The sequence below is a fragment of the Budorcas taxicolor genome, chromosome 13 (assembly GCF_023091745.1).
Source record: "Budorcas taxicolor isolate Tak-1 chromosome 13, Takin1.1, whole genome shotgun sequence".
In the NCBI taxonomy this organism is placed as follows: domain Eukaryota; kingdom Metazoa; phylum Chordata; class Mammalia; order Artiodactyla; family Bovidae; genus Budorcas; species Budorcas taxicolor.
In genome coordinates, this window is record NC_068922.1 from 57968785 (window position 1) to 57985358 (window position 16574).

General features: G+C 44.0%; 1 protein-coding gene across 1 annotated transcript; it reads right to left on the bottom strand.

Annotated features, from left to right (window-relative positions):
- Window positions 1–332: 332 nt before the first annotated feature.
- On the bottom strand, window positions 333–15535 carry C13H20orf85 (chromosome 13 C20orf85 homolog). The gene is made up of 4 exons (XM_052651364.1): window positions 15468–15535; window positions 7784–7865; window positions 6281–6382; window positions 333–494 (listed from the first exon to the last, which is right to left on the bottom strand). Exons 1-4 carry the CDS (start codon window positions 15533–15535, stop codon window positions 333–335), a joined length of 414 nt encoding a protein of 137 aa, XP_052507324.1.
- Window positions 15536–16574: the final 1039 nt, after the last annotated feature.

Sequence of the window (16574 nt, forward strand, 5' to 3'; positions counted from 1 at the left end):
GAAAGCGACAATAAGGGTTTAGACAAATATTCAAAAATGAGATCACATTGTGTCTTTTAAAGCTACCTCTAAAATTTCCAAGGTTTGAAAAAATATTCAGAGTCTATTTTGCCTTATTCATTGCATTAGCCAGGAATGAATGCATTACAAGAATGTTCCAGAAAGGAAGAACTGACGAAAACGTCTAAAGGCTGTTTTGTGTTCTTTGCACACGCGTTGGGGGGAACCTCCATTCTCAGGGGGAGGCCTGGAGCTTGTCCTTTCCTGGGCACGTGCACTGGGGCTGGCGGTCTGCCCTTCCTTGCCCCAGGGGCCAGGGTTTCCATCTGGACTCAGTGTATGCCTTGTTTCGGCCAGTTTAGCTCCTTGGCATATGCCCCTTTGCAGCTTCTGATCTCATCGTCGTGCTCCAGACACTGGTTCAGGCCCGGCACCCCGGACCGCCAGCCGATGAAGCCCTGCGTTGTCTTTGGGACTGGGGGGGAGGGCAGCACCTGCAATAGAAAGACAGAGGGTGAGTTGCCTTGGGCCACAGCCACAGGAGGTGTGGCTCCAGAGGCATCAGGATCGGCGTGCGAGACCTGGTGTGGAAAAGACAGAAAGAACCCTGGTACAGGCCACCAACAGACACATCGGTCAATGGAATAGAATAGAGAGCCCAGAAATGAACTTGCACTTCTATGGGCCCTTAATCCACCTGAAAGGAGGCAGGATATATAATGGGGAGAAGACATCCTCTGGGATACATGGTGTTGGGCAAACTGGACAGCTACTCGGTGGCTCAATGGGTAAAGAATCTGCCTGCAATGGAGAAGACACAGGAGACACAGGTTTGATCCTTGGGTGGGGAAGATCCCCTGGAGGAGGAAACGGCAACCCACACTTCAGTATTCTTGCCTGGGTAATCCCATGGACAGAGGAGCCAGGTGGGCTATAGTCCATGGGGTCACAAGAGTCGGACATGACTTGGTGGCGAAACAACAACATGTGAAAGAAGCAAACTGGTCCACTTCTCACATCATGCACAGAAATGAACTCAAATGGATTAAAGCTTAAAGCTAAGATCTGCAATCATAAAACTTCTAGAAGAAAACCTTGGCAGCACACTTTTTGATGTTGGTCTTAGCAATAATTTTTTGGATATGTCTCCTAAGGCAAAGGAAACATAACCACGTGGGTACTACATCAAACTAAATGGAAACTATCAATAGGACAAAAAGACCACCTACTGAACGGGGGAAGATATTTGCAAACGTATTCAATTAAGGGTTAATATCCAAATGTACAAAGAACTCATATAACTCAGCATCACAGAAACAAACAACTTGATTGAAAGGTAGGCAGAGCACCCAAGTAGACATTTTCCCAAGGAAGATATACAGGTAGTTAATAGTCACACGAAAATGTTCAGTGTCACTAAACATCATACCTGGCCATCATAAAAAGACAACAAGTAACGTGTTGGCAATGATGGTGGGATGTAAACTGGTGCAGTTACTGTGGAAAACAGTTTGTTAGAAAAGTAAAAATAGATCTAACAATTCCACTCCTGGATATTTATCTAAAGTAAATGAAAGCACTAATTCAAAAAGATATATGCAATTCTATGTTAATTGAACATGTTAAAGAAGGTTGAGCGCCAAAGTGTTGATGCTTTTGAACTGTGATGTTGGAGAAGACTCTTGAGAGTCCCTTGGACTGCAAGGAGATCAAACCAGTTAATCCTAAAGGAAATCAACCCTGAATATTCATTGGAAGGACTGATGCTGAAGCTGAAGCTCCAATCCTTTGGCCACCTGATGCGAAGAGCCGATTCATTGGAAAAGACCCTGATGCTGGGAAAGATTGAGGGCAGGAGGAGAAGGGGATGACAGAGGATGAGATGGTTGGATGGCATCACTAACTCAATGGACATGAGTTTGAGTAAACTATGGGATGCAGTGGAGGACAGAGGAGCCTGGTGTGCTGCAGCTCATGGGGTCACAAAGAGTTGGACATGACTTAACGACTAAACAACAATAAATGTTAACTGAACCATTGTTTACAATAGCCAAGATAAGGAAGCAGTCTAAATGCCCATCAATAGATGAATGAATAAAGATGTGGTCTGTACACACAACGGGATATTACTCAGCAATAAAATGAATGAAATCTTCCCACTGGTGACAACATAGGTGGCCCTAGAAAAATTCTTAGCAGTGAAATAAGTCAGACAGAGAAAGACAAATACTGCATGATTTCACTTACATATGGATTCTTAAAAAACAAAGGAACAACAGAAACAGAACCACAGAAACAGAGAACACACAGGGAGTTGCCAGAGGGGAGGTGGAGGAGGAAAGAAATAGGTGGAGATTAAGAGGTACAGACTTCCAGCTACAAAATAAATGAGTCACGGTAGGAAACGTACAGTGTGGGGAATATAGTTGGTAATTATGTAATATCTTTGTATGGTGACAGATCATAACTAGACTTGTGATCATTTTGAAATGTTTAGAAACACTGAATCACTATGCTGTATAACAGAAACTAACAGTGTTGTCGGTCAATTATCTTCTAAAACAAACTCATAGGAAAAGAGATCAGTTTTGAGATTACCAGAGGAAAGGCTGGAGAGGCGGGGGACAGGATGAAGGTGGTCAAAAGGTACAAGCTTCGAGTTACAAGATAAAAAATACTAGGGATGTAATGTACAACACGATAAATATAATGAATGCTGCTCTATGTTATATGCAAAAACAGTTACGATTAAGAGAATAAATCCTAAGAATTCTCATCACAAGGAGGAATGTTTTTCTAGTTCTTAAATTTTGTATCTGTATGAGATGATGGATCTTCACTAATCCTAGTGTGATAATCATTTCATGATGTATGTAAGTCAAATTCTGATGCTGTGTATTTTCTACTTACTCAGTAATGTATGTCAATTATAGCTCAATAAAACAAAGAAAAAAAAATCAGAAAAGACAGAAAGAAGAGCCAGTGTCCCTAAGAAAGCTTCCCTGAATGTAAGTACGCGCCAACTCGCTGGACTCAGAGATCACATGTTCTCTGAAAGTAATGATCAATCATCAAACATGTCTTTTTATCTCATAATGTTTAACATATTTAATTCATGACCTCCAGTAAAATAACTAAAAGAGCAAAAAAGAGAAACAAAAGCAAGGTGCAGATATATAGGATATTATAGTGCATAGTTGCTATTTAGTTGCTAAGTTGTGTCTGACTCCTTGTGACTGCAGGGACTAGAACCCGCCATCCTCTGTCCATAGGATTCTCCAGGCAAGAATACTGGAGTGGGTTGCCATTTCCTTCTCCAAGGGGAGATTTCTGACCCAGGGATCAAACCTGTATCTCCTGTGTCTCCTGCATTGGCAGGCAGGTTCACTACCACTGAGGCACCAGGGAAGCCACAGTTTACAGTGCCCTTTATAAAATATATGGCAATATTGTCAGATGGTAGCCTGGCAGTTATAGACCTTCCAGGTATGATTAGAAGGCTTTATGATATGTGTGTAAACACACACACACATTGACACACACACCAAACCATAGATACCACAGAAGTGAAAAAAATTGATTCTAATTAAAAACCAAAAAGGAAATGGGATTCTATCTGAAATGAAAAAACACAATTTCATTTGTCAATTCCTTGAAATTTGAAAAAATTTTGGAAAATGAGGGTGAATGCTTATGCGAGGTTTGCCTTTCTATTTGAATAACCTTCTGTTCTGCTCTTATGGGGGGATTTGAACCAAGACAGCAGTAAGGAATATTCGTTCAAGCAGAAGAACTGAGATGAAGAGGTTTAATATGCTTGGGGTTATGAGTTCACGCTTAGCTCAAAGGATCTTTGAATGAGGTGGTGGCGAGAGGGGATAGTCCTGGTGGGCCAGCTGCCACTGGTGGATGAAGCCCCTTAACATATGTTCTTGATGAACTATTAACATTAATCTCCTGAGAGGCCCCACGCAGGGAGGGTCATGAACAGATGCTGGTGGGGCCAGTTTGCTCCAGCCAGCAAGTTCTCCACAATGCTAGTCCAGACTGGCTGTCAGGCACACAGACTGGCTTTCAAGTCCAGCTTGTAAGAGAAATGCAGTCAGAATCCACCCCGGGAGCTCACACTTCACCCATCAGATTGGCAAAGAGATGAAGACACCACTGTCAACATGGGTCTAGAGGGAAAATCTGTGAAGGGCAACATTACCGCTATCTATGAAAAAGGAAAACACAAACATGCTTTAACCTGACAATCCACCCCTCAGCATTTATCCTAAGACATCCTAATACCTGCACGTGCACGTACCAAGATTATTGTGGGAGACTGATTGCAGCCCTGTGTGTCACAGCAGATGCCTGGACACAGCCCACATGTCCATCCCCTGAAGACCCATTCAGTCACAGCCCCTCCACACCATGGAAAACTATGCAACAATGTAAAAGATGGAGGCAGCTGTGTGTTCTGAGATGGGATGACTTGGAAGATAAACTGCTAAGAGAAAAACGATGTATACAATGTGTAAAATATGGTATAAATTGTGTGTATTAGCTGCTCAGTTGTGTCCGACTCTTTGTGACCCCTTGAACTAGAGCCACCAGGCTCTTCTGTCAATGGGATTTCCCAGGCAAGATTACTCGAGTGGATAGCCATTTCCTTCTCCAGGGGATCTTCCTGACCCTGGGATTGAAATTGGGTCTCCTGCATTGCAGGCAGATTCGTTACCAGCTGAGCCACCAGGGAAGCCCGTCCAGGGTTAAGGGAAGGGTTATATAAATTATGGTCAATCCGTACAATTAAGAAAAATGCAGTCATTAACATATTAATGATTCAGAATGCTATGGGTAACTGCATGGAAAGATAAATAGGATATATTGTTGAATGAAAAAAGATTACAAAGCAGTCTGCGGAATTTTATTTTAAAATATGTATATATGCATGTATGTATGAGTGTGTGTGTGTGTGTGTGTGTGTGTGTGTTGAAGGAGTAGCTGAGGATAGCACTTAAGAGCAGGGCTCTGAAATCAGACACACTTGACCTTGGAAAAGTTGTTCAGTCTTTGTCAGCTTCGGTTTCCTCATCTGCAAAATGTGTTTGATGGCAATTATATCCATTCTCCAGGGATGTTGTGGAAATAAGATAACCATGTAAAGCACTCAGTATGGGGAGTAACTAAAGGGCAATAATAAAAGAATATGAGCTAGCATTTATTGGTGGTACATGGAGGTGTAGAAGGCATATGGAAGAACTCCCCAAAATGTTAACCATGGGTCAGTGTATATACGTGGATATTTTAATTTATGATTTATATTTTGCTGCATTTCTAGAAAAATCAGCAAGTCTCTACTGCTGTATAATCAGCAGAGGAACCCTCTCAATATCTCAGTGGAATGCATTCTTTCATTCATTCAGCTAATAGGTCGTACCCACCGAGCACCTAACTCAAACAAGCTGGCCATCCCATCTGATCCTGAGGGTGTCAGAGAAAGAAAACCCAGAATCGAACTCACCCATCCCTGGCCTCCTTCATCCTGAGTTTTCATCCCCCTTCCCCACATCGGGACACGGAAGTGCCTGCTCCATAGCTGGATGGAGAGCAGAACCCAGGATTAAAGTGACAGAGAAGGCATGAGAAGGGCTTTCCTGGTGGCTCAGATCATAAAGAATCTGTCTGCAAGGCAGGAGACCTGGGTTCGATTCCTGGGTTGGGAAGATCCCCTGAAGGAGGAAATGGGTACCCACTCCAGTATTCTTGACTGGGGAATCTTATGCACAGAGGAGCTTGGTAGGCTACAGTTCATGGGGTCGCAAAGAGTCAGACACGATTAAGCCACAAACACTTTCACTTTTCCCATGAGAGACGACCAGGGATATACAGAGCTCAGCAACTTCTAGAGGCATCTATCCCATGTCCACATCTGACTGGTCTTTGGTGGGAATACTGTCTATGTCTTCTCCCCTCTGGATGACCTGGTCACTCACTCAGGAACAAGAGTGACATTTTAAGAAGGCAATTCTCAATATTCGGTGGCCCTGCTTCCCTCTTCAAATCAGGCTCAGATCCCAGTTCCTTCCTCTGGACTCCAAGGTCCTGCACATATAGGGACCAATAACATGCTGTGTCTCCCATGTGTGGGCTTAGGAAGGACTGGAAACCCATGTCCCTGTGGCCTGGGCACTGCTGTGCCCAAGGCTTGGCCCACCTGAAGCAACACCCTTTCCGGTGGGGTGGAGATTTCTTACTTAGGAAAACAAGTACTTAAAAAGACTTTGCAAACCTTGATGTAGTTCTCCACTGGGGTCACTGGCCGGATGCGGAACCGCTCAGGAAGCTCGATTTTGGGCTTTGGGGTGGCTGGTTCTTCTTCACACTTGATCAGCTGAAACACAATCCCCAGAGGCAGGGCCCCACAGGTTGAGACCTCAGGAGCCTGCTTTCGCCGTCCCCCCAGAACAAGACTGTTCACAGGTGACAAAGGCGGGACTCAGGTCAGTGTTAGAAAGGGGCAGAGTGGGGATGTACAGGCAGCCCAGCTCAGGCCCAGGCTCCCACAGACTGCCCATTTACTGCCCCGCCGTTGATGTGAGAACATGTTACAGGTTATGGACTCAAACTAAAAACCTGCCAGCAAGGCTCAGGACCAACCTCTTAAACTATGAGGACAGCCCCCAACCCCCCCACTTTTAATTTTTAAAGCAATTTTGAACTCTTCAAAATCCTGATTTAATTACACATGAAGACTATTAATACAGATTCTTTTATGCATATCATATTAATAAGGACTCATTTTATGCATAAAATTTCAAATTGTGTAACTCTCCAAGTATTAAGAAAGCTCATTAAGAATGGCATAATTTCAGAGCCAGTGGGACAGGGTGAATTACAAAGGGGGTTTATACTGTCTAGAATCAAGTATGTTTTGAATTATGCTGCCCTTGAGTGATTCTGCCTCCCTCTAGAGAAATGTGGTGTCCTCATGTTGTGTCCTAGGGATCTCATGGAAGGTTGCAAACCGCTGGCCACCATCCTGGTGAAGCCCGCACAAGCCCACATATATGTGGGTCTTTATACGGTGTTTTATAAATGGAGCCACTATTCTAGACTCAGACATTTTCATTAAAGCATCTGAATTTCCAGACTCTCTTGAACGATAAGAAAATGCAGCTGAGTCTGTCTTTCCTGGGAGCCCTCAGCAGGGTGATGATGGTGCCTCTGGCTGGGGTCAGAGGTCTCTGCTGATGTCCCCAATCCTCCCTATTTATTATCTCTGGTCCTTTCCCTCCTTTCTGGTGTAGGAAATACCAAGAGGTATTTTCCTAATAATCCTGCAGATGCTCACTTGGCCTCGCCTGTCTTTCCCTCTGAACCTCACAGTCACTCAACGAGGCAGTGAAGACTATCACCCCATTTTACAGATGGCAAGTCCAAGGCTGAGTAGCCCTGGAATCAACCAGACCAGCATCTCCCTTTGGTGCCTTTCTTAGCTGTGTGAATTTGTCCTTTTTTGAGCTCAAATTCCTCATGTGTAAAATGGGCCTCAAATAGCATCCTTCTCTGCACAGGGGTTGTCTTATGAACTCAACGAGCTGGTTCTGATGAAGCACCTAGAATGTGCCTGGCATGTAGTAAAAGCTCAATAAATTAGTAAATCAAAGGAACTTTCAGGTGTCAGCCATCTTCATCTATAACATGCTGGATAAATTTATTCCTTTGAATTAAACACTTCATAACTATTTGTTCTTGAGTCTATAACTTCCAGGGTCATCAACTCTACATTTACCTCCTCGAAGGGTGTTGATAAAAATCCCCAGTTCTGGGCCCAGTTTTGCCGTGCTTCATTTTCAGCCTTCAGGCGATATTTCCTGGAAAAAAAAAAAAAAGTTCTTAAGTGATGTACAACATTTGAAAAGGGTTGACATAGCAAACCCTAACAGGTGCCCTGGGGAGAATTTGACCTTCATTGATGCACCTGGACTGAGTGATGATTCCAAGACAGGGAGAGAGTGGGAGGCCCTGTCGCTGGGGGATTGTCACTCATGAAAGGGAGACACGTGTCTTAGAACCACAGATGCTGGTTGGATGGTACATCAAGGACCAGACAAGACTGGGGCTGCCTCTGCCTTAGGGATCATCTCGATACTGGATCCCTTATTTTAGGGGCCCTTGGACCTACAGTAATGGGGGGGTGTTAAATCATGGTGGAGGTACAAGTAAAGTTCCTTTGTTTTCAGAGCAAGGACCAGGGCAGCGTGAGGCACTAGGGTGCAAAATTTAAGGAGGCGTCCATTCCCAGTTCCTGCAAGGGCAGAGCCAGAACCTGCATGACCTTGACATGGAGCACTCCTTAAACATTACACCCCAGGCCCCTCATTTGTTCCACCCTAATCCTGGCCCTGCTTTTGCTGCACACGTAATATAATTTATACATAACTACTCACGAGCTGAGGTGAGTTTCAGTTGAAGTGCAGGTGTGTCTTTTGCAAAAAAAAAAAAACTGATTAGACATTTATTCATTTTGATTTTCAAGTTTTCTTTCCTATTTTGGAGCCAGTGTCTGCACCCCAAGCCCCCTCTAATGTCTCAACAGTTTCTGAGGCCCAAGCGATTTCCCCGGGGGCTGAGCACCTGTTAAACCACTCAGTCGTGTCTGACTCTTTGCAACCCCATGGACTGCAGCACACCAGGCTTCCCTGTCCATCACCAACACCCAGAGCTTGCTCAAACTCATGTCCATCGAGTTAGTGATGCCGTCCAACCATGTCATCCTCTGTCGTCCCATTCTCCCCCCACCTTCAATCTTTCCCATCATCAGGGCCTTTCCCAATGAGTCAGTTCTTCCCATCAGTGGCCAAAGTATTGGAGTTTCAGCTTCAGCATCAGTCCTTCCAAGGAATATTCAGGACTGATTTCCTTTAGGATTGACTGGTTTGATCTCCTTGCAGTCCAATGGACTTTCAAGAGTCTTCTCCAACACCACATTTCAAAAGCATCAGTGCTTCAGTGCTCAGCTTTCTCTATGGTCCGACTCTCACAATCATACATGACTACTGGAAAAACCATAGCTTTGACTAGATGGACCTTTGTTGGCAAAGTAATGTCTCTGTTTTTCAATATGCTGTCTAGGTTGGCCATAGCTTTTCTTACAAGGAGCAAGCGTCTTTTAATTTCATGGCTGCAATCACCATCTGCAGTGATTTTGGAGCCTCCCCCCAAATAAAGTCTGATCTCACTGTTTCCATTGTTTCCCCATCTATTTGCCATGAAGTGATGGGACTGGATGCCATGATCTTAGTTTTCTGAATGTTGAGTTTTAAGCCAACTTTTTCACCCTCCTCTTTCACTTTCATCAAGAGGCTCTTTAGTTCTTCTTCGCTTTCTGCCATAAGGGTGGCGTCATCTGAATATCTGAGGTTATTGATACTTCTCCCAGCGATCTTGCTTCCAGCTTGTGCTTCATCCGGCCCAGCATTTCGCATGATATACTCTGCATACACGTTAAATAAGCAGGGTGACAATATATAGCCTTGGCATACTCCTTTCCCAATTTGGAACCAGTCTGTCATTCCATGTCCAATTCTAATTGTTGCTTCTTGACCTGCATACAGATTTCTCAGGAGGCAGGTCAGGTGGTCTGGTATTCCCATCTCTTTCAGAATTTTCCACAGTTTGTTGTGATCCACACAGTCAAAGGCTTTTGCATAGTCAATAAAACAGAAGCAGATGTTTTTCAGGAACTCTCTTCCTTTTTTGATGATCCAACGGATGTTGGCAATTTGATCTCTGGATCCTCTGCCTTTTCTAAATCCAGCTTGAAAATCTGAAAGTTCATGGTTCTTGTACTGTTGAAGCCTGGCTTGGAGAATTTTGAGCATTACTTTGCTAACATATGAGATGAGTACAATTGTTCAGTAGTTTGAACATTCTTTGGCACTGCCTTTCTTTGGTATTGGAATGAAAACTGACCTTTTCCAGTCCTGTGGCCACAGCTGAGTTTTCCAAAATTGCTGGCATATTGAGTGCAGCACTTTCACAGCATCATCTTTCAGGATTGGAAATAGCTCAACTGGAATTCTATCCTCTCCACTAGCTTTGTTTGTAGTGATGCTTCCTAAGGCCCACTTGACTTTGCATTCTAGAATGTCTGGCTCTAGGTGAGTGATCACAGCATCATGGCTATCTGGGTCATGAAGATCTTTTTTGTACAGTTCTTCTGTTTATTCTTGCCACCTCTTCTTAATATCTTCTGCTTCTGTTAGGTCCATACCATTTCCGTCCTTTATTGTGCCCATCTTTGCGTGAAATGTTCCCTTGGTATCTCTAATTATCTTCAAGAGATCTCTAGTCTTTCCCATTCTATTGCTTTTCTTTATTTCTTTGCATAGATCACTGAGGAAGGCTTTCTTATCTCTCCTGCTGTTCTTTGGAACCCTGCATTCAAATGGGTTTATCTTTCCTTTTCTCCTTTGCCTTTCACTTCTCTTCTTTCCTCAGCTGTTTGTAAGGCCTCCTCAGACAACCATTTTGCCTTTCTGCATTTTTTCTTGGAGATGGTCTTATCACTGCCTCCTGTACAATGTCACGAACCTCTGTCCACAGTTTTTCAGGTACTCTGTCTATCAGATACAATCCCTTGAATCTAGTTGTCACTTCCACTGTATAATCGTAAGGGATTTGATTTAGGTCATGGTAAAGCATCTGTCTACAATGTGGGACACCTGGGTTTGATCCCTGGGTTGGGAAGATTCTGTGGAGAAGGAAATGGCAACCCACTCCAGTACTCTTGCCTAGAAAATCCCATGGATGGAGGAGCCTGGTGTCCATGGGGTCACAAAGAGTTGGACACGACTGAGCGACTTCACTTTCACTTTCTTTTCATACCTGAATGGTCTAGTGGTTTTCCCTACTTTCTTCAATTTAAGCCAGAATTTGGCAATAAGGAGTTCATGACCTGAGCCACAGTCTGTTCCGGATCTTGTTTTTGCTGGCTGTATAGAGCTTCTCCTTTGGCTGCAAAGAATATAATCTATCTGATTTTGGTATTGACCATCTGGTGATGTCCATGTGTAGAGTCTGCTCTTATGTGTTGGAAGAGGGTGTTTGCTATGACCAGTGAATTCTCTTAGCAAAAACTCTGTTAGCCTTTGCCCTGCTTCATTTTGTACTCCAAGGCTAAATTTGCCTGTTACTCCAGGTATCTCTTGATTTCCTATTTCTGCATTTCAGTTCCCTATAATGAAAAGGACATCTTTTTTGGAGGAGCTTGACCCTGCCCATCAGAACAAGACCCAGTTTTCCGTACAGTCAGTCTCTCCCATCAGGAAACTTCCATAAGCCTCTAATCCTTATACCTCAGAGGGAAGACAGAATGAAAACCACAATCACAGAAAACTAACCAAACTGATCACATGGACCACAGCTTTGTCTAACTCAATAAAACTATGAGCCATGCCATGTAGAGACATCCAAGACGGATGGGTCATAGTGGGGAGTTCTGACAAAATGTGGTCCACTGGAGAAGGGAATGGCAAACCACTTCAGTATTCTCGAGAACCCCATGAACAGTATGAAAAGGCAAAAAGATAGGACACTGAAAGATGAACTCCCCAGGTCAGTAGGTGCCCAATATGCTACTTGAGAAGAGTGGAGAAATAACTCCAGAAAGAATGAAGGGATGGAGCCAAAACAAAAACAACGCCCGCTTATGGATGTGACTGGTGATGGAAGTAAAGTCCGATGCTGTAAAGAACAATACTGCATAGGAACCTGGAATGTTAGGTCCATGAATCAAGGTAAATCAGAAGTGGTCAAACAGGAGATGGCAAGAGTGAACATCGACATTTTAGGAATCAGTGAGCACCTAAAGCTGAGTCTTTATTTCCAAAGAAAGTGTAACATGAGACAAAAATATGAGCCATATATGTACTTAAAGTGTTCTAGAGCCACATTTTTTAAAAAAAGCAAAAACAAACAGATAAATTTAATTCTGGTGTCCATTTTCAGGGGCATGAAGTTTTTGAAATCTAGTGTTTTATATTTATAGCTCATTCCAGTTTGGAATAGTTATCTATCCAGTGCTCAATAGCCACTGTGACATGGGACAGAACAGTCTAAGGGTTTAACTGGCTCTGTTCACCAAGGAGGGGCCCTCTGATTTGGGTCTTGAAGGATAGTAAGAGTTTGTTTGGTGGGGGAAGAGAGGAAAAGGCATTCTAAGCAGAGGAAACAGACCCTGCTATGGTAGTATAATATTCCTACTGTGGGTACCTGGATCAAAATAAAGATTAAAAAAATAATAATAGCATGTATTTATTGCAAATAATACTGGCTTTCCATTTTCAAGAGTGATATAAAGTTTTCTATAAAAAACTGGAAATAGAACTGCCTTATGACCCAGCAATCCCACTACTGGGCATACACACCGAGGACACCAGAATTGAAAGAGACACGTGTACCCCAATGTTCATCGCAGCACTGTTTATAATAGCCAGGACATGGAAGCAACCTAGATGTCCATCAGCAGATGAATGGCTAAGAAAGCTGTGGTACATATACACAAAGGAGTATTACTCAGCCATTAAAAAGAATACATTTGAATCAGTTCTAATGAGGTGGATGAAACTGGAGCCTATTACACAGAGTGAAGTAAGCCAGAAAGAAAAACACCAATACAGTATACTAACCCATATATATATGGAATTTAGAAAGATGGTCATGATAACCCTGTATGTGAGACAGCAAAAGAGACACAGATGTATAGAACAGTCTTTTGGACTCTGTGGGAGAGGGAGAGGGTGGGATGATTTGAGAGAATGGCATTGAAACATGTATAATATCATATATGAAATGAATTGCCAGTCCAGGTTAGATGCATGATACAGGATGCTTGGGGCTAGTGCACTGGGATGACCCAGAGGGATGGTACGGGGAGGGAGGTGGGAGGGGGGTTCAGGATGGAGAACACGTGTATACCTGTGGTGGATTCATGTTGATGTATGGCAAAACCAATATAATATTGTAAAGTAATTAGCCTCAAATTAAAATAAATAAATTTATATTTTAAAAAAGAAGAAAAAAGTTTTCTATAAAAAGAAGTTCATTAGGTCAAACAAAGCTAATTTAAAGAAAAATATGAAGTGACTATTATAGAATTTTCAAGGAGATGGTAAAAGTCTTAAGAGATGAAAATAGATAACTGAAGTTTAAGAGGTTAGCGATGATGGTTTGTTGTTGCTAAATATCCCCTGGTGAAGGGAAATGACTACCCAATCAAGTATTCTTGCCTGGAGAATTCCGTGGACAGAGGAGCCTGGCAGATTACAGTTCATGGGGTTGCAAAGAGTCAGACACTACTGAGTGACTAACACTGCATTTGCTTACTTGTTTCTAAATTAGTAACTTTCCATATTGGTTAAAACTTCTAAGAGATGGGATATTACCTAGCAATGGGACAGAAAGGCAAATAGAAACATCCATTATAGATGTTTACTGAATATGAATCTTTTGGAAAATGGATTTAATTCTTTAAAACTTCTTGTTAAGAAACCAGGATAAGCAAGAGTAAATGTAAAGTGCTCTCTTTCGAACTGAACAAATACTCAGTTCAGTTCAGTCTCTCAGTTGTGTCCGACTCTTTGCAACCCCATGAATCGCAGCACGCCAGGCCTCCCTGTCCATCACCAACTCCTGGAGTTCACTCAGACTCATGTGCATCGAGTCGGCGATGCCATCCAGCCATCTCATCGTCTGTCATCTCCTTCTCCTCCTGCCCTCAATCCCTCCCAGCATCAGGGTCTTTTCCAATGAGTCAACTCTTCGCATGAGGTGGCCAAAGTATTGGAGTTTCAGCCTCAGCATCAGTCCTCCCAATAAACACCCAGGACTGGTCTGCTTTAGGATGGACTGGTTGGATCTCCTTGCAGTCCAAGGGACTCTCAAGAGTCTTCTCCAACACCACAGTTCAAAAGCATCAATTCTTCAGCGCTCAGCCTTCTTCACAGTCCAACTCTCGTATCCATACATGACCACTGGAAAAACCATAGCCTTGACTAGACGGACATTTGTTGGCAAAGTAATGTCTCTGCTTTTTAATATGCTGTCTAGGTTGGTCATAACTTTCCTTCCAAGGAGTAAGTGTCTTTTAATTTCATGCTGCAATAGCCATCTGCAGTGATTTTGGAGCCCAGAAAAATAAAGTCAGTCACTGTTTCCACTGTTTCCCCATCTATTTCCCATGAAGTGATGGGACCGGATGCCATGATCTTAGTTTTCTGAGTGTTGAGCTTTAAGCCAACTTTTTCACTTTCCTCTTTCACTTTCATCAAGAGGCTCTTTCGTTCTTCTTCACTTTCTGCCATAATGGTGGTGTCATCTGCATATCTGAGGTTATTGATATTTCTCCCGGCAATCTTGATTCCAGCTTGTGCTTCCTCTAGCCCAGCGTTTCTCATGATGTACTCTGCATATAAGTTAAATAAGCAGGGTGACAATATACAGCCTTGACGTACTCCTTTTCCTATTTGGAACCAGTCTGTTGTTCCATGTCCAGTTCTAACTGTTGTTTCCTGACCTGCATACAGGTTTTTCAAGAGGCATGTCAGGTGGTCTGGTATGCCCATCTCTTTCAGAATTTTCCCCAGTTTATTGTGATCCACACAGTCAAAGGCTTTGGCATAGTCAATAAAGCAGAAATAGATGTTTTTCTGGAACTCTCTTGCTTTTTCCATGATCCAGCAGATGTTGGCAATTTGATGTCTGGTTCCTCTGCCTTTTCTAAAACCAGGACAAAGCTATTGGAGGTGATGGAATTCCAGCTGAGCTATTTCAAATCCTGAAAGATGATGTGGTGAAAGTGCTGTGCTCAATATGCAAGCAAATTTGGAAAACTCAGCACTGGCCACAGGACTGGAAAAGGTCAGTTTTCATTCCAATCCCAAAGAAAGGCAATGCCAAAGAATGCTCAAACTACTGCACAATTGCACTCATTTCACACGCTAGTAATGCTCAAAATTCTCCAAGCCAGGCTTCAGCAATATGTGAACGGTGATCTTCCAGACGTTCAAGCTGGTTTTAGAAAAGGCAGAGGAACCAGAGATCAAATTGCCAACATCCGCTGGATCATGGAAAAAGCAAGAGAGTTCCAGAACAAATATTACGATTTTTAAAAACATTGGGTAAATCTTAAAAATAAGCACTCAACCGTCAGCTCTCAACAAGCAAAGCTTTGCAGAGGGCTGTAGAGCCAGATGCAAAATGTTTCAGGCCTTTACGGTGCGCCAAAGAGAAGAGAAAGAGAAAGGCTCTTTCGTCAATGTCCCCTTTCCGCAAGGCATCCCCACCACCTCCAGCACACGCTCCTAGCGCCCAAAAGTCGACCACTTCCAGGACTTGGTGGGAAAACTGAGGCTGCCAGGTGTGCACACTTTGGGTGGGAACGGCCCACTGGGTTACTGAGTCCCCGGCGTTACCAGATCTCATCCTGGGCCACGAGGTTCATGCGCTCGGCCGCAGCCGAGCTGATCGGTTTCTGCGCCATGCGGCCTGGGGTCTTGGCACGCCCCAGCGCGCTCAGGCCTCGGGCTCAGCGTCTCAAGTCTCCTGGGAGACCGGTTGCTGAGCAACGAGGGACGCGGAGGCGGAGCCAGGGCCGCACCTGGGGAGATTGGGGCAGCCGGGCTCTCCTCTCCAGGCGTCAGGGCTCCTACTGACGACCTCCGTCCACAGTCACGGTCTTCGCGCGCCTCTCCGCCCACCAGCTTTGTCCGGGGCTGTCACAACCCTCCTCCTCTGCAGAAAACCTTGGGGAAACCTCACGACCTTACACCCCCTCCTCCTTTTAGACCTGTCACGCAAGTATACTCGCCAGGTGTACCAAGCCTAAGCGTACGGAGCTTAATGGATTCTGTCATAGAGACTCCTGTAACCACCGCCTAGATTACGAAATAGGTCACCCCAGCCCACCTCTTTTGTCGACTTCTCTTAGCATCCCGGTGTCGTTTTTCTCTGGCTTCCTTGTTCCAGTGTTACGTTTGAGAGGTTCATCCATATTGCCGCGGGTACCCAGGGTGCGGTCACTTCCATGCGGACGGCACTGGGGCCAATCTTTGGGGCCTGCATGAAAATGCTTCTGTGAATTTCAGCTCACGTGGCTTTTGGCTATACACGCATGTGGCTATACATGCATTTCTTTGGCATCCATTCTTTATAATTATCTCCAAATGCAGCTCAAAGATAATACTGCCTTCCGACCCCACACTCCAACCTCTCTTTCATGCCCATCAACACTAATCCCTCATCACTGGGATGCTCATGGGGTGTTTGTTGACTGACCTATTGACCTCCCTGCCCTAGCTTCCATCCCACCATGTTGTCATTGGCCTGGGACTGAAAATGTGTCTAAAACAACAGAACATGCATCCACTTCTTAGGGCAAGGGAAGGTTCCTCTGCTTGAGCAGCTGCAGGGCACACAGGTGTCCAGAGCCTAGCGGTGCTGAGAGAAGGAGGCAGCAAGCTTCTCTGACCTATAGATCATCTCCGGATGACTGAGAGCCTGTGAGTGCTTTCATCTCCTCA

Bases quoted from the DNA above. Each gene is read 5' to 3' on its own strand.
- C13H20orf85 (XM_052651364.1), bottom strand. From the start codon at position 15,535: ATGGCGCAGAAACCGATCAGCTCGGCTGCGGCCGAGCGCATGAACCTC. The intron at 7,866-15,467 runs GTAACGCCGGGG...TTTTTTTTCCAG, and splicing joins GTGGCCCAGGATGAGATCTG to GAAATATCGCCTGAAGGCTG. The intron at 6,383-7,783 runs GTAAATGTAGAG...ATTGTGTTTCAG, and splicing joins TATCAACACCCTTCGAGGAG to CTGATCAAGTGTGAAGAAGA.